This window comes from Branchiostoma floridae, chromosome 17, assembly GCF_000003815.2.
Source record: "Branchiostoma floridae strain S238N-H82 chromosome 17, Bfl_VNyyK, whole genome shotgun sequence".
Taxonomy (NCBI): Eukaryota; Metazoa; Chordata; class Leptocardii; order Amphioxiformes; family Branchiostomatidae; genus Branchiostoma; species Branchiostoma floridae.
In genome coordinates this window covers 7,087,621-7,109,158 of record NC_049995.1, presented here as the reverse complement: position 1 = coordinate 7,109,158, position 21,538 = coordinate 7,087,621, and the positions used below count along the sequence as shown (strand labels likewise).

At 41.4% G+C, this 21,538-nt stretch overlaps 3 protein-coding genes across 3 annotated transcripts; 1 reads left to right on the top strand and 2 right to left on the bottom strand.

Annotated features, from left to right (window-relative positions):
• Nucleotides 1–1,537: 1,537 nt before the first annotated feature.
• LOC118404664 (zinc finger protein 2 homolog) lies at nucleotides 1,538–4,810 on the bottom strand. Its single transcript, XM_035803903.1, has 2 exons — nucleotides 4,671–4,810; nucleotides 1,538–3,370 (listed from the first exon to the last, which is right to left on the bottom strand). The coding sequence occupies exon 2, from the start codon at nucleotides 3,358–3,360 to the stop codon at nucleotides 2,185–2,187; it is 1,176 nt and encodes a 391-aa protein (XP_035659796.1). The 5' UTR covers nucleotides 3,361–3,370; nucleotides 4,671–4,810; the 3' UTR covers nucleotides 1,538–2,184.
• Nucleotides 4,811–5,553: 743 nt separating this feature from the next.
• Nucleotides 5,554–10,486, bottom strand: LOC118405013 (glycine-rich cell wall structural protein 1-like). Its single transcript, XM_035804412.1, has 3 exons — nucleotides 10,472–10,486; nucleotides 8,587–9,642; nucleotides 5,554–7,298 (listed from the first exon to the last, which is right to left on the bottom strand). Exons 1-3 carry the CDS (start codon nucleotides 10,484–10,486, stop codon nucleotides 7,023–7,025), a joined length of 1,347 nt encoding a protein of 448 aa, XP_035660305.1. The 3' UTR covers nucleotides 5,554–7,022.
• Nucleotides 10,487–10,968: 482 nt separating this feature from the next.
• Nucleotides 10,969–18,224, top strand: LOC118404690 (tyrosine-protein kinase receptor Tie-1-like). Its single transcript, XM_035803937.1, has 11 exons — nucleotides 10,969–11,207; nucleotides 11,760–11,918; nucleotides 12,257–12,388; nucleotides 12,790–12,959; nucleotides 13,319–13,439; nucleotides 13,613–13,744; nucleotides 14,188–14,340; nucleotides 14,884–15,018; nucleotides 16,517–16,657; nucleotides 16,855–17,045; nucleotides 17,435–18,224. The coding sequence occupies exons 1-11, from the start codon at nucleotides 11,138–11,140 to the stop codon at nucleotides 17,615–17,617; spliced, it is 1,587 nt and encodes a 528-aa protein (XP_035659830.1). The 5' UTR covers nucleotides 10,969–11,137; the 3' UTR covers nucleotides 17,618–18,224.
• Nucleotides 18,225–21,538: the final 3,314 nt, after the last annotated feature.

Here is a 21,538-nt window from a genome sequence, read left to right as displayed (position 1 = left end):
CTACCAGAAGAGTTGGTCGGCCGCGCATAGGAGGGGGAATATGAATCTAAGCGTGGAATGACTCCCCTGGCCAGTTTCCCATTTTTTTTGCCGAATTCTACGATCCCTGTACCCCCGTAGGAGGGCCTGGTGGAGGCTACTGTTCGGCAGCCAGGGCAAGTTTTCCCGAGGACCTTGGATACGCACTCCGGTGATTTGTCACGCAGACAGAGTTTAAATTTGTCGGCCTCTCCCTGTATGGTAAATCAACGGAGTGCTTAATTAAGACCTTAATTAAACGGAAATATTTTCAAAAGCGGAATAGATACTCTTCTTATTTACATATCAACATCTATACTGCTATTTTTGGACATGGCATATGTTCTGATGTCTAAATTATGTCTTATGCATTCTTATCCCAAAGAATTTGTATTGATACATAGACAAGTTTTACCATTTAGTAAATACAACGTTAATGGGGAAAGCGGAAATTGATTCCGATCAGATTCCAGAGTGAGTCAATGCACGTATAACCTAAACAGTAGCACAGCAGCGCGGAGTAATCCTCGAAGGATTTAATCGGATTGATTAATCATAACTGAAAAACGAAGTTCTTTATGTCCAATTAAGCAGCATCCATGCCTCTTGTCAGTGACAATGAGCAGATATGTCGTGGGGCAGATTTTATACCCTATTCATTTCCTATTGAACGATCTAAAATTTGTCTTCACCTCCTTTGCTTATTCATCAGTCAAAACGATATGGGTGATATCGTCTGAAAATCTTAGCCTCAAAGGTTGACGTATGTTTACGACAGGTGCGCTCTTTGCACGAGGATTTCACGACAATGACGGAGTAATATGCCCTTTTGCGACGTATGAGGAGAATCCACATGTGGTTGACAAATACATTTCTAACCCACTCGCTGCAGCTGCAAGAGATTTATCTATCTATACGCTGAGTAGACCAACCTTTTTCTTCAGTTGAGAAACTTGCGATAAAGAGTGCGCATGTAGATTTCTGTTCATTACTCTTGGCTACTGTGGCCTACATATAGACTCCAGCTGCCAGCTTCAGGCTATACTGACTGTTATTACATTATCTGCGAACACCAGCTGTGTTTTGTGCAGTTACCAAAATTTCATTATGTGTTTTATGATCTTTTCTCCGCGTGGGGTAGGAAGTGCATAATTACTTTTTTTAGATTCACGTTGTGATTGAAACGTACTATGAAAGTTTTACCATAGAACTTTTTTTCTGTCTTCTTACTAACACTTGCAAACAGACGCACGCTTCAAATCTTACGTTGTGGGTAGGAATATTTCAATATTTGAATTGAAGGGCACATGCATGTTAGAGTAACTAAGGTTTGTGTGTTTCACATATCATGTAAATTGCATTTGGGTATGACAAATAAAATGCTGATAAGTGTCACCGAACTTGCAACATAGGTTAAAACTTTGAATTTTTTTTCGATTATAACATCCTGAAATGACATTAATGTACGTGTCAAATAAATAAATGAATTATTAACAGATTTTAAATGTTCAGATAACTTTATTTCAAGTGCAACAAACTTGAATCGAAAAAAAAAACGAATACACCAAAAAAAACATATAAAAAAAATACTAAATCTGTAACCTAACGTGCTCAGTTACAGATTCTGTAAGCAAACAGGACAAGCTTGTCAAACACTACTTTTAACGGTTAGTAGTAACTTTTTAACAAAACTAAAAGGAACATCAAAGTAACGCCAATTTCCCAACTTTCTACGTTAACTGTATTACCTAGTTCTACTCATGTCGTATTCAACCCAACAATAAAGACGTGTTATATATACAAGAAGAATATATGGGAAAAATAATTACAGGTAGAAATACAGGACATGAAAAAAATACAAAACAAATGAAGAAGAGTTTTTTGCAATTTTCTAATCCAAGCATCAACTATCCTCTTTAAGATACAAAATCAACTTGAAAAATGTGAAAAGGCTACGTCTCTAAGTGTCATGACAAGTTCACTATCCTTCAATGATAAAAGCCGTATCACTAACTGATGCTAGTATCAAACAACATTAAGAACAGATCTATGCAAACAAGCGTAAAAAATAAACTTCACTCCCAACTTGTATCTGTGATTTTAAAGCAGGTTATTAAGTTCACTAGTAGATTGAACAACTTTTCATCTCCACAACATTAACCGTTCCTACTCGTGAGATTTCATGTGTTTATAAAGATTACTTTGGGCAGCGAATTGTTTGCTGCACTCCTCACACGTGTAGGGTTTCTCCCCAGTGTGAGTCCGCATGTGAGTCTTCAAATTACCAAGTCGACTGAACTGTCTGCTGCACTCCTCACACCTGTAGGGTTTCTTTCCTGTGTGAGCACGTATGTGCCTCTTCAGATTACTCAGCTGACTAAACTGCTTGCTGCACTCCTCACACGTGTAGGGTTTCTCACCTGTGTGAGTGCGCATGTGCACCTTTAATGCAGAATAATGACTGAACTGCTTGCCACAATTCTCACACCTGTAGGGTTTCTCTCCTGTGTGAGTGCGCATGTGGGTACGCAGAGCGCCAAGTTCACTGAACTGCCTGCTGCACTCCTCACACGTGTAGGGTTTCTCACCTGTGTGAGTCCGCATGTGATCTTTCAAATGACTCAGCTGACTGAACTGCCGGCCGCACTCCTCACACTTGTAAGGTTTCTCCCCTGTGTGAGTCTGCATGTGAGTCTTCAGAGCACCCAGCTGACTAAACTGACTGTTGCACTCCTCACACCTGTAGGGTTTCTCCCCAGTGTGAGTACGCATGTGAGTCTTTAGCTGGCCTGACTCACTGAACTGTCTGCTGCACTCCTCACACTTGTAGGGTTTTTCTCCTGTGTGAGTACGCATGTGAGTTTGCAGAGCGTCAAGTCGACTGAAATGCCTACTGCACGCTTCACACCTGTAGGGCTTCTCTCTTGTGTGAGTCCGCATGTGTTTTTTTAGATGGCCCGGCTGACTGAACTGCCTGCTGCACTCCTCACACTTATAGGGTTTCTCCCCTGTGTGAGTGCGCATGTGAGCCTTTAGATTGCATGACTCACTGAACTGCCTGCTGCACTCCTCACACCTGTAGGGTTTTTCCCCACTATGAGTCCGCATGTGCTTCTTCAAATTACCAAGCTGACTAAACAGCTTGCCGCACTCCTCACATCTGTAGGGTTTCTCTCCAGTGTGAGTATGCATATGAGTCTTCAGATGAGCTTGTACACTAAACTGCCTGCTGCACTCCTCACATTCGTAGCGTTTCTCCTCTGTTTCGGAAACCACGGAAGAATCCTCTCCTGCCGTCCACCCAGCATCATCAGGTCCCTGAATGTTACTTGTTGTCGCCATTCTTGTATATCTGGAGAGATAGAACGATACGTGTCGTTACGTTATTGATGTTTTTTAAGTAAGACTCTTTATAATGCTATTTGTGAACTGGTAACACATTTTTGCATCATTTTTTCATACAAAATGTTTAAACAGTAAGACATATTTTCTAGGACTAGAATTCACAACTTCCGAATAGCAATAGATTGATATTATGTCGTTACTCCATAATTTTAGCGATTCAAAATGGCAAAGAAACAAGGCTAGCCTCACAATTACACGGATTCCTCTAATTATAGTAAATTTTCAATTCTATACAACTTTGCAAATTATACCGTTACGAGGAATACAAATGATTGACATCCTCTTTCAGTCTTTGCTAGTATATTGAACATGCTACAAAAAATAAAAGCATTCGGCCATGCTAAATGCGATACAATTCTTGGAGTGACCAACAAAATACCAGCATGTAACTTGTTGATACCAACAAGGAGCTTTTATCCGACAAAAGTTGGCGAAAGCTTCTTGCTGATACGGTACCCTGGCAATGCGCTAACCTCCAAGGAAATCCCACGGTAGCATAAGATACGTGTAGTATCAAAATCTGGCAGAGGAGTGAAGCCGGCCTAGGAGTGTGTTTCGCTACCGGTCGCATACATCTTACAGCTACCGTAGGATCTGCTTGGAGATAAGCAGTGCGCTATACATATTCATTACGTGAAAAACAACCCGGGACAAAACAATACACCTTTACGGTTTATCGGCTTGTTCACACCTCTGTCGTAACAGGCCTCCTTTCAGGTAGACACCGCTATGCTTGCTCACTGGTATTCAAATTATGCCATTAAAAAATGTATACCGAAATCAACAATCGGCCGTTTGCACACACCATTAGGCCATATTAAATCACATTCAGATCGATTTCCGGCCCAAAACTGAAACATCCTTGTTGTAACCCCGCCGGTCTGGTAACCCGCTATAATCAACAACACATGTGGCGGGACAGATTTGACCAGAGGCGGACGAAGGGTTTTACTGTATACGCTATCTGTAACAAACCCGTACTTTAATCTTTATACGAGATACACTCCTAGTTTCTTTCGCATCAATCAACCATACGAAAGATAACTCCTTTTGGCTGAGGTCAATGCTGTTTGTTTGATTCCACTACTGAACTTTTTATCTCAAAGTCCGCAACCACCTGAAGACCCCCTGGTTGCATAATTTCCAATCCATTCGAAAAACAAGCAAGACAAAGCCAAGCATAAATTTCACCAAATGACACAAAATCTACTCTTCATCTCGTAATTATAAAAGTCTAGAAATCTTACCTATAGGTTCGCCTGTCCACAGCCGACTGTATAGTCGTTTCAAACCGGTGAATGCTGCAGTCTGTGATCTCGAAAAGACGAGGGAACTTCCCCAAACCGCTTTTTGCTGCTTTGCAAACGGACAGGAAATGCAACCTTTGACCCGGTAGTATTCTACTGAGAAGGGTTATAGGTCAATACTTGATTATCCAGTAGCTGTCTACATCTGTCGGATGCGCGATAACACAAAAAGTTAACTTTTCTGTCGTCTCCTGCTCTTAAACAAGTAGTTTATGTATTCTTTTGCTGATTGTTCTTTATGGTCTATCCGTACATGATGAATGACTTTTGAAGGGCTACTTTTTGAGAGACTACAGTGCATGGTGCTACCGTGAAATTAAAACCACCGCGAAAAGTCCATTTTCCCTCTACCGCAAAATTAAATCCCCGCGAACTTAAATGCGTTTGTGTGCTAGCCTCAAGAAAGACAACATCAATTTCGGACCTCTTGGCGAGTTATCTTGGTATTGCAGTTGAACACCCGCTTTTATTTTTGGTCATATCGATTATAAAACTAGTTTCTGTTGCACTAGTAATATATATACCTGAGGTATTATCATAATAGGCGCTATTGCTTCGAGCACATGATATTCAGAAATTATGTTTGTTCATTTGTCATGATACTTTGACTTATCCTATTGATAAGTACAAGTAGGGGCATCTTCTCTGTGTAGTTTTAAAGAACGCTTGCAGATAGATGTGCAAAAGTTAGGTGTAACGAGTCGTTCGGTGTAATATAACCAGCTGCTGCCGCGCCGCGTGCCTGCGAAGCTGGTGTGTTACGCCGAATGGCGGTTATACCAGCTATAAAGATACAGATACAGAAGCAAATGCATGGATGACATATTTTCGAAGTGATAACTTTATTTCAAATGCAAGTATGTTGAAGATAAGTGACATGGAGGCATAATGAAATAAGTCTGTGAGCCAACATACGTTTCAAGTTAAGTCTAAGTCTAAGAGAACATGACAAACGTAAAATGTTACTGCAAATATAGTACAGTTCTTTCACAAAACTACAAAGGCATGGTCACAAAATTGATACAATCCACATACAATTTTTATGTCATAAGATTTTTGAGCAAGCTGTGACAGAACCAACCACTGACAAGGACCCAAGACATATTTTTGTATGGCATGACAGCTGAACTTTTCAGGACACATGCATGGATGTGCACAAAAATGCCCAACGTTACTTATCATACCTTGAGTGCACAACCTTACTACCTTTCTCTATACAACCGGAACTGTGTTGCCTCATTCTATTTTCCCCAGTAGGAAAAACAAAATGTTTTTGTTGGAGTTTTCTTTAACATTTTTTGTTAGTAAACAATCAGAGCTTAGGTTAGATATTAGCTATTAATGTTAATCATCATCATCATCATCCAATAGCATCATGTTAAAATGTACCAGCATTTTTCTACAGGTTTTCTAAGACAAACCCTTTTTTTTACTTGCACACAATGCTAGGGCGAGCCTAATGGTACTAGTATAGTATAATCATGTTGATGACCTGGTTCCAAAACCAAGCAGATGGTGGGTTTTACTCACATCTTTTTCACTACTAGCTTGACAAAAGGCTACGGGGAAAACACTCTACATTTTCTAAAAATTCTACTTATAATGTCAGTAGGAACCAGCCCATGTCAGAGAGTGATACTAGGCAAAGACACTAGACTGCAAGGTTTGATCCACTGTCATAAAAACTAGCACCAATATATGCACCACCAACTCATGTTCATGTTGAGGATAGCTGGTTCCTCTCAGGAACAGGGTAAGGTGTGGCAATGAAGATACATGTAGTTACATGCAATGTAGTCACTACCTTTATATGCGGAAGGTACACTTAACTTGTTTCTTTTTTTTCATTATTTCCAAATGAAACACATTCCTTTACAGTGAAACTGTGACATGGTTTGTTCTATTCTTCAAGCAGCGGTAGGCTCCGGCTATTTCTAACGTTTTTCAGGTGATTTTATTGGGATTTCTATTTTGTTCTTTCTATTTTCTTGGACGCGAGACATTAAGAAAACATCAATCATCCAGAGCCTAACCTCTGCTTGGAGAATAGTTTGTTCCTCCTGGTCTCAGAAAACGTTCTAATGAATGATTCACCTATACAGAGGGACAAGGACTGCTCTGCATTACATTGGCTTCATCAATACCCCTGTTCCTCTTTAGCAAATGCCAAAGAGAAACTGTAGGGAGTTTTAGGATAAAATCAGGCAGCTATTTCATCTGTTGTATTGTGAATGATTCCAAGTGTAATGTTGTTTGAGAACAGGATAAGTAGCGTATCATTAGCTGTCTTTGCTAGTCCAGTCGGTTTGCAACCGGTCTCTCGTACTGCCCATAAGGGTCAGGAAAAGCCTTCCTTATTTTAGAAACACAACAACTGGGTATCTTCACCCTGCCCCCCTCCCCCAGTCGGCCATACTGCCACAGCAGAAAATGCCTGTATGCAGCGCGTCGAAACTCCCTGTTATCAGAACCTGGGTCTTGAAGGTCATCCTTTAAGGCCAGGATGTCGTTTCTCAGGGCCCTGTTCAACCGCAACCTACCAGGGTCAAGGATGTACATCTCCATGTCCTAGAAGAGAAGAGAAAATAATGCTTACATGGCTATATATGTTATGTGCTATGTATATACACATGTTGGATTTCAACATGTAGTATATTGATTTTGTATGTCTGCTTTTCACTTTTATAAAAAAAAAAACACACAGATATTGCCGTTTAAGTGTTCATAAATGGTTTCCGCCTCATTGACTGTTAAATGTATCTGAAAGTCTTGACTACTTTTCGGTGATGGGTTTAAGCAGGGCTCGAAATTCATTTTTTGGGGATTAGGTGCACTGGTGCACCCAGCTTAAAAAATTGGGTGCACCAAAAAATATTTGGGTGCACCACTTAAATTTAAGTAATAACCTAATAATAAAACTTAGTTGCAAGCTATCAAATTCTTAAACAAGTACCATGACAGACATTTTTATTATCTTTCTAACACTTAGATCTCATCATGTCAAGAACATGATGTATACTACTATACTTTGATATCTTTACATACATAAACATAAGAAAATATTTGGGTGCACCCTGTGCACCAACAGAAAATAATTGGGTGCACAGCTCCAATTTTGGGTGCACCTGGGTGCACATGCACCCAGTATTTCGAGCCCTGGTTTAAGACACTGAAACCTTTTTGGTGCAATCAGCCTGACAATACCGAATTTCATTAATGTACATCTCTAATGTAACACTGACACCTTCATTGACCATATATCATGCATAAACCCAATATATGATTTTTGATATAAATAGAATCTATAATTGTTCATCAATTGAATGTTATACTATTTGGAACCTTGTACACAAACCTATTTACTGGATATGATATTTAATCTCATTACTTGCAAAAACTTTAGGTCTTTTTCTTGTCCTGATAAACACTTATCTACAGTCAATGCATGCATACACATGTCTCAGAATAGAACAACAGACAATAGGCCTAGACAAAAATGCTGTGTTTTGTGTTTCCTAACCGACTCTAGAAAATCGTGCCAATGCTGGCCTTTTTAGGGTGGGCCAAAAACTGTAGTTACTACTAAGTAAAAAAACTCCTTGTCCTACAGTAATTCTATCTTATAAAGGATGAACATCCCCGGCCCAATAACCACAAATTTGTAACCACTAGGCACAAAATCAAAATATGGCACAGAAGTGTCCTCATGCATTTCAGTTTTACTTTGTTGAACGGTATTGTATTACTAGAATTTTGGCCAAAGTCTTTAAAAAAAAAATCTTTACCTACTGACCCTAACTTTTTTGGGACTGAAATAGGAAACGCTTCATATTTCCTAGGCCCTACAACTACTTACAGGGAGGTTGGAGACACAGGACACTGGATCAGCGCCGCAACAGAACCTCTCTTCGTCCCTTAACATCTTCTGGCATTGACCACAAGAACACCACTTCGGTTTGTTGTCACTACTTCTTGTCCCTCTGCCACCTCTCCCCTTTTTGCCCTTGGCAACTTTACCACCTCCGCCACTACCCTTGGCAACGGCACCACCTCCGCTGTTACCCTTGACAACATCACCACCTCCGCTGTTACCCTTGGCAACAGCACCATCTCTGCTGTTACCCTTGGCAACGTCACCACCTCCGCTGTTACCCTTGGCAACGTCACCATCTCCGCTGTTACCCTTGGCAACGGCACCACCTCCGCCGCTACCCTTGGCAACGTCACCACCTCCGCTGTTACCCTTGGCAACAGCACCATCTCTGCTGTTACCCTTGGCAACGTCACCACCTCCGCTGTTACCCTTGGCAACGTCACCATCTCCGCTGTTACCCTTGGCAACGTCACCACCTCCACCGCTACCCTTGGCAACGTCACCACCTCCGCTGCTACCCTTGGCAACGTCACCACCTCCGCTGCTACCCTTGGCAACGTCACCACCTCCGCCGGTACCCTTGGCAACGTCACCACCTCCGCTGTTACCCTTGGCAACAGCACCATCTCTGCCTCTGCTGTTACCCTTGGCAACGTCACCACCTCCGCTGTTACCCTTGGCAACGTCACCATCTCCGCTGTTACCCTTGGCAACGTCACCACCTCCACCGCTACCCTTGGCAACGTCACCACCTCCGCTGCTACCCTTGGCAACGTCACCACCTCCGCCGGTACCCTTGGCAACGTCACCACCTCCGCTGCTACCCTTGGCGACGTCACCATCACCAGTAAGGTCCCCACCCTCAGCACAGTTCCCACTGTCAGAATCACCACCATCCTCAGCAAGACTGGTACCCCCACCCTCAGCATCTCTCCACTGCCGTGACTGCAGAATGTTATAGAGGACAGCTGGTTCTTTGTCCAGTGTCTTGAGGAGGATTGACTTTATTTGTTCCTCAGACAAGGAATATACCAGCTCCTGAGGATAAAAGATAACATGTTACTATGACTTATGAGACAAATTATCAGATCCTGGACTAAAGAAGATTAATGACAGAAAGAGAGTACAGTTAACAACATTCTAATATAGCTAGATGGTGTTGACCAGTCAGAAGTCAGTGGGGTGTTACAGTAAATGAATTTCTTGATTTCTTGGTGTTTATTGTCAACTGAGTGAGCGAAGCAAATGACCAAGCCTTGTGACACCATATACACAGAGGATTAGGTTGGTCATCAACCCTTTAGTTTATACCCTGGTATTCAGAATCATTGATTGCGTCGCCTAGCAGTTTGGTCTAACACTGCACCAATTACAACTACACAGCGTTGATCCGCGGAAGATGCATACATAGGCTACATTTCAGTATTTCCTATGCATATTCTTAACAATGGGAATCATGGGAGAAAGAGGCTGTCAAAAATCACCTACCTGACTTTTAGAACATGAAAAACTCACATTGGCATGGTTGTCCGACCTCTGAAGAGTAATTTAACGACAAAAAAAAGGAAAAAATTTACGGCGGAATTATATTATATACCATCAAAACATAGGTGGTGACCTTTTCACCCCCTTTCACTGCATGTAAACAACATCAAAACACCTAACTTCTAAGGCCTACTGCAACCACAAATATCACTAAAAATCTGTTTTTGCAACACAATATAGAAGCCATAACCCTTGACTATAATATGCACCTCCAAAATCCAAACATATCCCAAGAAAAACATCTCTACAGCCAACTTTCCCAAGCCTACCTAAGCATTCTGAATGGACTAAAACTGGGTCATCTGCGCAAGTCCGGAAATACCGAAATTTGCCCCATACTAGATAGTAACAGTATATTTCTAAAGACAGTATGTCACGTTCTATCATATCCATCAAATCTATCAATTTGTTATCGTGCGACAACTATTCATAGATGGTTATGCCTTTAATATTTATCCGTCAAGACACTAAAAAAACACCGTAAACAGTTGTTTACGCAAAGTCAACTCCTAGCATACAAATGTATGCTGACAGATATAGCCACTGGATTTACTATCTCAATTTCAAAATAGAGTCATACCTAAAAAAAACTTTCCGTGGATTAATTTCATACTACTAAAGAAATATCGGTACTTAAAAGCCGGATGCTACTGGCCCCGTGCTACATTTCAACATTAGGCAGGACTTCTTCACGCTTCGCTGCATTCTGAAGCATGTAGCTGCGCTCTGATGCATACCATCAGTGCACTTGAAGCCACATAAGTTGTTTGTAGTGGTGTTAGCCCTAGATTTGGCTACACCTTCTTGAATGTAACCACTTGTTATATATTTCCTAACTGGTTGCGATGGATTTGTGGGTGACTTGAGGACTGTTAGGACTTCTTATTTCCGAATTCAGCATGTTAGACCGGTCTTTTCGCGATTTTATACGCCCGTCTTTCCTCGAGCGCACATTTTGGTGATCACGGATTACTGTTTTACGACGGCTATGGTGAATCCAGGACTAGCTACTAGTATTTTTATTTGTGCAGTATTGGCAGAGTTGGTGAACAACGTTGGTGAGTTAAATTCTCCTTTTTTATAATTTTACTTCTGCAGGACTAAATTTCTTAAGAACATGTTCTTAGATTTCATTACAATTAGTCAACATTACCCAGAAAATTTTGAGCAAGTATTAGAAGTATTTCAGTATTTTGGTCATGATATCTGCTTGGAATCCAGCCAGTATTTACGCGTTGTTTGGTTGCTTGGCGACGGTATGTATTTTCATAAAAGTTATCCTTGTACACTACTATGTGCCTTATTTCCAAAACCACATTAAAAACAGCGTTCTCAACATTGTTTTGAACACTACAAAGGTCTCTCTAAATTCATCGTGTATTTACGTCGATGAAAGTTGGGATCCACCAAATTATAAGATATGCCCAAAAGCAGCTGGATATGATTTTAGAAACGGTCGGACGTTTCAGATAGTACCCACTAACTTTCGTCAGTAATACTTACTTTTTTCGAGTATTTTATTTACTCTGGTAATCTTAGAGTACTTAGCGTATCCATTATGAAATATTACTATCTATACTGTTACATACATGATTATACCCGTATCACAGATGCAGTAGCTGACGTCACCCTTGTGAACGAGCGCCCCCTAGTGGACCCCTCAGGAGCGCAGACATTCCTGAAATGCGTCACCAACACCGTGGACTCCGTCAAGTTCACGGCTGAAGGGTCATGGGTAATCCCAGATTCAGCGGTCACAAGTACCATAGGTACTGTACCAAACTTACATAAAATCTGATGTAAAGAAAAAAGAAAACAGACTACTAAAATTAAGGGGCTTAAACGAAAGGAAAGGAACGTAAATGAAATGAAAACGAACGAAAAAAAAACAATATTGTGCGATTTTACACAGAACAAAAGTAACCTGCAACATCTATATTGTGTAAATGATACCTTCTCTCACAATGTGCACTTGCTCTAAACGGCTTCTGCCGAAATGATATTAGATTGGGCCACCTAGTGATTTTTATGGAACTACAATACTACAAGGACCAATTCTATATCAGAGTTTGAAAGAGAATAAAATATATTTTACGACTGTTTGCAGGTCCAGAGGCGTGGCCAGGTGGTATGCTTACCTTCACACCTGACGGTGGAGCGGCAGGTGTGTTCACCTGTAGCGGGACAGACAGCAGTGGTCAGGAGGTGTCAGTCTCTACCGCCAAGACCTTATCCTCGGGTAAGCAACAAGTTTCACTTTGTACTAGCTTACCAGTATCATACATTTTGTATATGCAGTGACTGATGTACAGCTGTGCATCGGAACTCTGGGCGATCAGCCTGGCGGGTAAATGGTTTGTGCTTATCGATATCCAAAGAAGTTATTTTAACATGTGTATACTCAAAATGATTTTCGGCTTTCTGATTACAAATGGCTGTCATTCGCTGTGGTGAAGTAGTTAACGTTAATGTTTCACATTTTTCTCATGGCATATAAAGACTGGTCTGTTTCTTTGGCTACAAAATATATTATCGAGTGAGCGAGGCGAACCCTACGCTCATACATGTATGTATGTTCTCCTTACTGTACTCAATTGAAGTTAAATTGATTGTAATACTACTGACCTATTTTCGACACAGCGGTGTTCCTCTCGACGCAGTTCACAGTGACAGCCAGCATCGGAGATTCGGTAAGATTACACATGACGCTGTCAGAGGCAGAGGTAGGGAGGTCACAGGTCAACATCCGCTGGCAGCATGACGGCAGCCTCATCGTCATCAAACTCAACAGGGGCAATGTAGCTCAACGGGTAAGTAATGTTCTTTTTTCTACTAAAGCCGGTACAACCGCCATTTACTGTAACACATGCACCAGCTTAACAGTTATGTGACGGCGGATTGTTATATCTCATTGTCATGCAGCCAGGCTGTTTGGACCAATCACAATCCACCCTTCCCATTGGCTATTTAACTTGAATGAGTATTACAGTCTTACCAGAATAAACATGAGTTTATGGAAAGGAACGTCTTGTGTTCGCTACCCTCACTCGGTAGTATATTCGGCGATTTTAGGTCAGGCGTTATGTCAACATAACGTATGGGGGCGGGTCATACTGATGCTGGATCTCAGGCTAGTACAAGTAACAAGTTTGCATGTTTCTTAACACAGATTGAGATTGCGGAGACATTTGACAACGTGGTTGCAGAAGATGCGGGCATCTATGAGTGTTTTACTTCCGAGACAACTCGGAGGGAGGGGAACCAGGGGATCGTCCGTCTTATCGTGAGAGGTGAGCGAAACAGCATCATTAAGTATTTTTGATTTGACATGAGAATATTATGAGAATTAGAATATAATAAGCGCACACATTAAATGCAACATCTGCAAGCAAATGCTAAACCTTCTGTGAAGGTAAACATGATGATAAATTTTTAGAACAGGAGAACTGCACTTAATTTTCAGGATGTCCGAAGAACAAGTGGGGGCAGAATTGTGAGGGGGACTGCCCAGCCTGCTACAACGGAGGTCAGTGTGACCACAACACCGGGGAGTGCACGTGCGCGCCTGGATTCATGGGAGATAACTGTGAGATAGGTGAGAAAAACACAACTACAATTCCATTTGTATAGTCTCTGTTTTTGTGAAAAAGTCTAGCCCTTTGTAATAGCCACAGGCTAGTTGGGCACCCCCCCCCCCCCTGTCTGTGCGTACTGAACAGCCAAACCAATAAATAAATAAATGAATTAAACACAAATAACGTTATACTTGCTACACAGAGTTGGTACTTCTGATAATGATATAATACATTTCATCGTCTTTTCTTTCATGATTCTTACACAGAACGGTTAAGAGCTTTCTTATCCTAAAGACAAATTATGCAGAAGTTTATTTTCATGTTATTTTGTTGTTGATATACCGCTAGTATTAAGATGTAAATGAATATTTTTGTTTCAAACTTGACCATCATTAAACTTTCCTTTTCCATTTTAACGAAATCTAATAAAAACATATTTTCATATATAAAACTTATTTTTCAGGGTGTGGCGGGAACAGATTTGGGCGCGATTGTTCTTTCCAGTGTGACGCTGCCAGCGGTGATGATGGCGCATGCGCAGGTCGTGTTTTCTGCGTTCCAGACCCTCAGGGCTGCTCATGCGCAACAGGGTTCACCGGGATCGACTGTACAGAAGGTTAGTGGTACAAAAATGGGAAACATATTGACTATCTCTCCCATGTCCCACTTTTGGTTTCCTGAAGGGTAGATTACTGGGAGGGAAACATCCTGCGTTTTCTCGAAAATGTTAGCTTTCTCGTTCACAACCTATTTTCGGTGTTATGCCTTCCTTTGGATGCGAAACAGACACATTACATAATGAAGGCGTTGTCCCTGACCCCTTGTCAACGCTGTCAACAGACCTGAGTCAGCTTACAGATATGGTCTATGTGGCAGAGTCTGTCTTTCATTTGTAGGACTGTTAAGCCATAAACGATGCTGTATGGATGATGTGGATTAAGATTTTACCATGACCATTACGAAGTAATACATATACATCTTTCAAAATGAAATGTTTTGTCAGGTCCACAACTTTGCATGCGCATAATGGCATAGCTACGTGGTAATTATAATGATTAAGTACACTTCTTACTTCTAAATTTAACTCTCCAAGATGGCGGATAGTGCTTACGTCATGGGCACGAGAGTCAAACACCCAATCAGTTCTTTTGTTTTCCAGCCTGTTCACCGGGAAGTTTTGGCGCAGGCTGCGCACAGCAGTGTCACTGTACCGACAATGAACCCTGTGACCCTTACTCCGGAGCATGCGCACAAGGCTGTGCCGAGGGTTGGGAGGGGCCATCTTGTCAGCAAGGTGGGTGTTGAATTATTAAGAAATGCATCTGTGCTTTAATGGTTCAATAGTGTACATGTATGTGGGACCGCGTGGCACGATCGGGAGCGCGTTGGTCTCAGGCCCGAGAGGTCCCGGGTTCAAATCCGCTTGCCGTGTCACCGATCTTGTGCCCTTGGGGAAGGCACTTTACACGACTTTCCTCACCTAACTCAGGTGTAAATGAGTACATAGCTGTGGCTAGTGGCAGTGACAGGCCTTTGTGGTGGTGACAGGCCTTAGGGGCATGTTCGGGCATGACGCACCCGCCATGACACACGAGTCAGGGGTAGGAGGAACCCCTTGCATCCTTGGTCTGAAGTCCTCCTAGGAGACGGAAACTCCAAATAATAAACCTGCATCTGCTGGGGCCGTCTTACGTGGCAAACAGTTCTGTCCCTGTAGGACTTAGTGCGCCAGTAGACGAGAGGGTGGAGAAGGGAGTGCACACCCCTCCTTCACCTTAAAAAGTCACGTGCAGGCCAGGCAGACTGGTCGTCTAAGCAACCTTGTCTGCCTACCATTGATCTTCGGATACGAAGAAACAGCCATCATCATCATCAGTGTACATGTGCTTTTGTTGAGAATAGCTCAAAACACCTCATTTCAGAAGATTTCAAACCTTTAGATGTTGCTTTTTCAAAACAATATAAAGAACGAGCTATCAGAACAGAAAGTATCATGAAAGCCGCCAGGGTACCGATAATCAAGCCATGTCTTCCTCTTACCGGTACCAAAGAGGTTTTCATTCTCCTTGCCGGTACCTGCTAACACACCAGGTACCATAAACAACATCCAGTTATGTTGTTAAATACACAGACAGTAAGACAACCATCCGACCATGACCAACTCTCTGCTAGTATATACCTTGCAATAGGTACATTTGTACTTTAGGCCACAACAAGTAAATTTTATGGATGACATCAGCGCGCGCATTAATTTTTGCCTGATTTCAGAAAAAAACAAGAATTTTTTTCTTCTGCAGGGATGGTCAACATGACGATAAAGTACCAAAATGAACAAATATGTTTTATTGTAGTCTAATAATTGTACTTGTAGAAGTGACACTTGCGAGGTACCAATGGCTGTAGTTGTAGAAATGAAACTTATTGGATAGTTGTAAAAGTGACACCAATATGGAAGCCATGAGTGTGGTTACCAACTTTGTTGGTTATGCCAGTCTACCACACTGGTGTCACTTTTACCACACCAGTACATGTCTTGAATACAGGAATGAATGCCTTGTTGGCTCTGATACCATGTTTTGTCCCTTTAATTCTTGTTACAACATTCATCACAACTTTACGGTGCCTATTTTTTGAAAATGTAGCCATCTTGTTTTTTTTCACCCATCTTTTTTTTTCGCCCTATCGCACTATTTTTGCAGACTGCAGAGGATGTCATCCATAAAATTTACTTGCTGTGGCCTAATATCAATGCCATACAAATGCTTAATAATCCAGTTATTGTAAACTCACAGTTTCTGTACCTGACGCCTGTTCGGACAAACCCTGTCTAAATGGTGGCACCTGCCAGGTGATGCAGGACAGCTTCAGCTGCACCTGTACAGGTGAATTTACGGGTGACACCTGCCAGACATCCGCCAGTACACCTGCTCCAGGTACCACCTCCATGTACACGTCATTTTGTTTGTTTACTTGTTTATGCATTTGTTTTTCTTGTTTGTTTTTCCTTATTTGAGTTGCTGGGATAGTAAAAGCACCAGTGTCATCGGGAGGTGTAAACTCCAAGCAGATGTTTGAGCATCAATTTCATCTTTTCTGTCCTTCGAACTTTCCTCCGTTTCTGTTCTTGTAGGTCTTTCTGATGGAAGCGTGGATCTGGAGACTGAAGATGCTCCAGTAGACCCCATGTGGACCCTCCTACCACCAACTCTGTGTGCACTAACCCTGGCGCTGTTCATAGGGGGCGCTTTTTGCTGTTGCAAACAGAAGTGTTGTCCGTCCAACGACGTCCTTCCCATCTTCGTCACAACGGAAGAGGTCGAGGTCAGGAAAATGAAATGTGTTTGCTGTTTTCTTGTGCCGCTTTAGGCTAATCAATTCAAGTGCATTAGTGCATCACCGTGACGTCACTGACTTCGTAACGTTGTCTCTGCAATTCAGTGACCCTTTCTGGTTACCGCCCCCTAGCGTCCAAAGCTCAAATAGCAGACGAAAACACTGCCCTTGATATACAAATAAACATCCAAATTTACATAGGTTTTTTTGACAAGGTGGTATAGAAACAAGATGTCCGACCCATGACGTCACAAATCAATACGGTACCGCTCATGGGCGGAGGGTAAAACAAAATACGTTTTTACTTCGCAAAATCCTTGATTAAGATCTCGTTATACATCTGATTTATTTCGTTCTCTATTTTCTCTGTATTACAGAAGCTGGGGCTCCCCCCAGCGGGTGCACCGATGACTGCAGACAGGAGCGCGCACAAGAAGCCGGGAAGACCGAGACGAGAGAACACACTTCTGGTATCACCCAAGAAACATGTACAGATGGAGAGAGAACTGGCGCCGAGCAAGAAACCGTACAAAGCCGTGAGAAAACCCAGAAGGAAATAATACGTCCTATGTTTATTAGCTTGACGACAAACAATCTCGGTTTCAAAGAATGTGTGCATGTAGTGGCATTGACAGGATGGGGTTGTGGTATGAAAGGACCGTTATTTTGAACTTATTCATACAGTGGTTTGTACTTCCTTTTAAGATTGTAAGATAACGAAGAGATTTTATCATGGCTGGTTTTAATGTACATAATTGTAAATGACGGCGCAATTCAGCTACTGCTGCGATGCCGTGCATCTGTAATAAAACTTGTCAACTTGTCAGTGGTTGGTCTCATTGTAAATTAGATTTTATCAGTGTTTACTGTCGCTTGGAACTTTCGCAATGGAACACCATTTTGACAAACACGGGAAAATGACGTGAAGCAATGTTAGAGATGGTTCACTAGCTTTGTAAGTCTTGTATATGTCCAACAGCATTGTACGCAGGCGTACAAGGCCTTTATATAGATGTCATTTAATATAGATAGATAAAATAAAGCAGATGTACCATTGTGTGGAGACTGACGCGATACTAGACGCTATATGATACTAGCACAACGGACATTTCTAAGCGTCGTGCTTCGTTTTTGTACATAACCATATTGATGTTAAAACTTGTAAATAAAACCTTTGGAATGCATGTTTCTTCGTTTTCATAGAAAGCTTTTACAACAAGACTTTCTCTGTTGAGATTTACCACATATGGAAGGATTGACAAAACAGGTGACTATCACGTTTTCAAGATGTCAGCCCAGAGTCAGAGGTTGGTATACCCTGGGAGCCAGACAGGACCGGGTAGCTAGCGAGTTTTGTTCGGGGACCCAAGGCAGTCAGCCCGCAGATCTCACATTAGCGCTCCGGGGAGTTTAAGCCTGACGGAGTTATCGCTAACCTTTGAGAAGGGTAGATAAGCTGTCCTAGCTGCCCGGCTGGCTCCCAGGGTAAGGTTGGTAGGGCTTTTGGATAAGTATAGGGTGGGTTATAACACACTCGAGGTGTGCCTCTCTCAAGCACAGAACTCGAGCTCACAAGAGTTGTGAGAAGTTCTACAGTTCTCTAAGAAATGCTACGGACCTGCCTTGCAAACAACGCTGTCTCGTCTTAAACACACAAATAAACAACTTTGGGGCTCCAATTCCAGAAGAAGTCTTGAGTGATGATTGAATCTTGTCACTAATGCTCGAAACAAGATTTGTAGGAGGGCGTTTTTGATGAATCACTGAATTTCTGAGAAAGATTGTGGAAATGGTGGGCAACGTGTGGAAATAAATGAAGCGTCTTTGCTGGATTCTTAGAATCGAAGGGCACTGACATGTTAAACTCAGCCGTTTCACGTTTTGACCGCTACAAGTTTTCTGAGAAAAATCTAAAAAAAGAAAGTAGGTAAGCAAAGTCGTTTTGACACACAAACACACACACACACACACGCACGCAAACTTAAACAAACACACGTATACACATGCAAACATTTAAAAACACAATTACGTACAAACACACACACACCATACACACAGTCTTTGCACAGGCTTAAGCACTGAACCCGCACACTCGGATCGGGAATCCGACATATAAACTCTTTGACGTTACTGATAGCGAATTCCTTTCAATAATGTTCGCACATCTTTAAAACACACAACCACTGAGATGGAAAGCCGATTATTACATGTTACTTCTTCAGTTAACCTTGGTAGAAGGATGTGATCCTCAAACTTTGGCTCACTTCTTCATTTCTCATTTTTGGCACCTGCCCAGTCAAGGCCTAAGGTTTGTGTAAACATCAACATGGAAGTCAGTAGATTAGTACAACACTGCTGTCCGTCATATAGACTGGGCACAGCGCCAAGAAAGGAATTCAGTCTTGTCCAGTCATGGGTCCGACCTGGAAATCACGTATTTCAACGCATGTTCATAACACAGGAGCTGACCTTGGTGGGTCACATTCTTTGAGATGCGCCACATGGCGGAATTGGTGAAAACGACACCTTCTTCCTGTTGGAGATACACACTTTGTGAACACAACTGTCGACATGTCTCTTCACAAGGTTGAGGCTTGACAATGTGAAGAATGTAGGGAGAAAATTCATGACGTGGTTGCAGTGCAGAAATTGATACTTGTAAAGCAGACGACGATAGTTTTGGAGCTGTAGTTCCAACTTGGTCCGTTAGGGGAGTGTAAATCTCAGTGGTATAGGAAATGACGTTGCCACTTGCATCTATGATCTAAAATACAGTAAAACTTTGACTTTTCGTATAGGAAAAAAGATTTAGATCTGACGCACACAAGCATTCACCATGAAGGGGTGACTCATTAAGCACTTTTGGATATTCTAAGGGATGTTCAATTTTTAATGTTAAGGGATTGTCAGACTTTTTTAGACGAAGTATTTTTAATTAATCATTTTTGGTCTCTGTAAAATTCTTCTTCAAGGTAGAACTCTCTCGCTATATCAAGTACAATTAATATTTCCATTGAAGAAATAATTAACGGTTAAAACTATTGCCAAGCTGCGAAAGTATATCCACATAACATGTTTAATGTGCTATCTTCAACACTGAAGATGAAATATGGAGTAGAAAAATCGAAATAGAAATGAAGCTTTGAACACACAACTTTATCCCCCCAAGCTAATCACTAAATTTTAATGGGAATATCCCAAGAGAACAAGGAAGTGACTTCACTTCCGTTCCTTCAAGGTCTTCCTCTTTCCCAAGGACGTTACCCAATCCTCTCAAGTCCTTCAACAAGTTTTCAATCTGATTAAGATTTCTGGCACCAGGAAATTCTGAAGTCTTAGTAAGATGTGATGAGATTTATAGTCGGGGGAGGGGGGCGCGTTACATCTGTGTTGAATTATGGCACTTTGTCAAGAGGGTTTCAAGGTCAAAGTCGACTACAGAAGATATAGTCATCATGAAACAACCTTAGCCCTAGAACTTGTTTTGAGTTAAGTTAATATTTGCCTGTCTATCAATAAAGTTAATTCCGTCAGTTTTCTTTATGTTGTTGTTTTTATAGAGCAATGCGGGCGGAAACAACATAAACAAATGATTTTTATTTCCGTCCTTCATATCTGAAGGACATGTTAAGTTGCTGTTTGTAACACAAACTTCCGGCGAAGGAAACAGTTAAAGAATATATCACATGAAGAAGCAACAAATACTTGAAGTATATATTTCAGTTAATCATGTGTATTCTGTATGTATGAGAAGTGTAAATGTATGTATGTGTTGCACGTTGGAACCCAATATCAGCTAAGTTACCTGGGTTTGCCATGCATTGCATTGTCTGCAATTTCAATAAATTTCAATCTTAATTTATCGTTAAACGATTGAAAGCGCGGTGTATAGAGAGTAATGTTTAAAATATGTCTCTGTTTCCCATGATATCTGTGTCGTGTGTAGGTTGTGTTTACTAGCAACCAACTATTTTATGTCTCGCCCCTTGTGAATTCTGGAATTACGAAATTATTTGCTTCAGGGAAAAGTGTATACTTTCCAGCGCCAAGGTCGAAGTCAAATCATGACATGGCAAATATCGTGTAAAACAAAGTACAAGACTTTGGTGGGAACGTTAGCTTTGTGTATGTACCAATATAATCCCCCATGGGCAAAGGGGTATTGTGTTAGAAAAAATAATTGTCCGACATTGAACATTAAAATGTATAACGTAGGATTTGTACAGATGAAAGTAATAATGATTCTCCTTTAGTTTTCAGTATCTTTGTTGAATATTGAGACCCTCAATACACCTGGAATATAAAAACAAAATCCTCTCACCCCTCTGTCGATTCGACAATGGAATAGTCCAACTTGGTAGCACATATGGAAGAATTTAAAGGGATTTTCTTAGCCAGTAAAGAGACATGTCTGTCACTTTAAATCTACTGTGGATGCCACACAATTGTCTACTTGGAGGATTCAATTAACAACAGGTGCC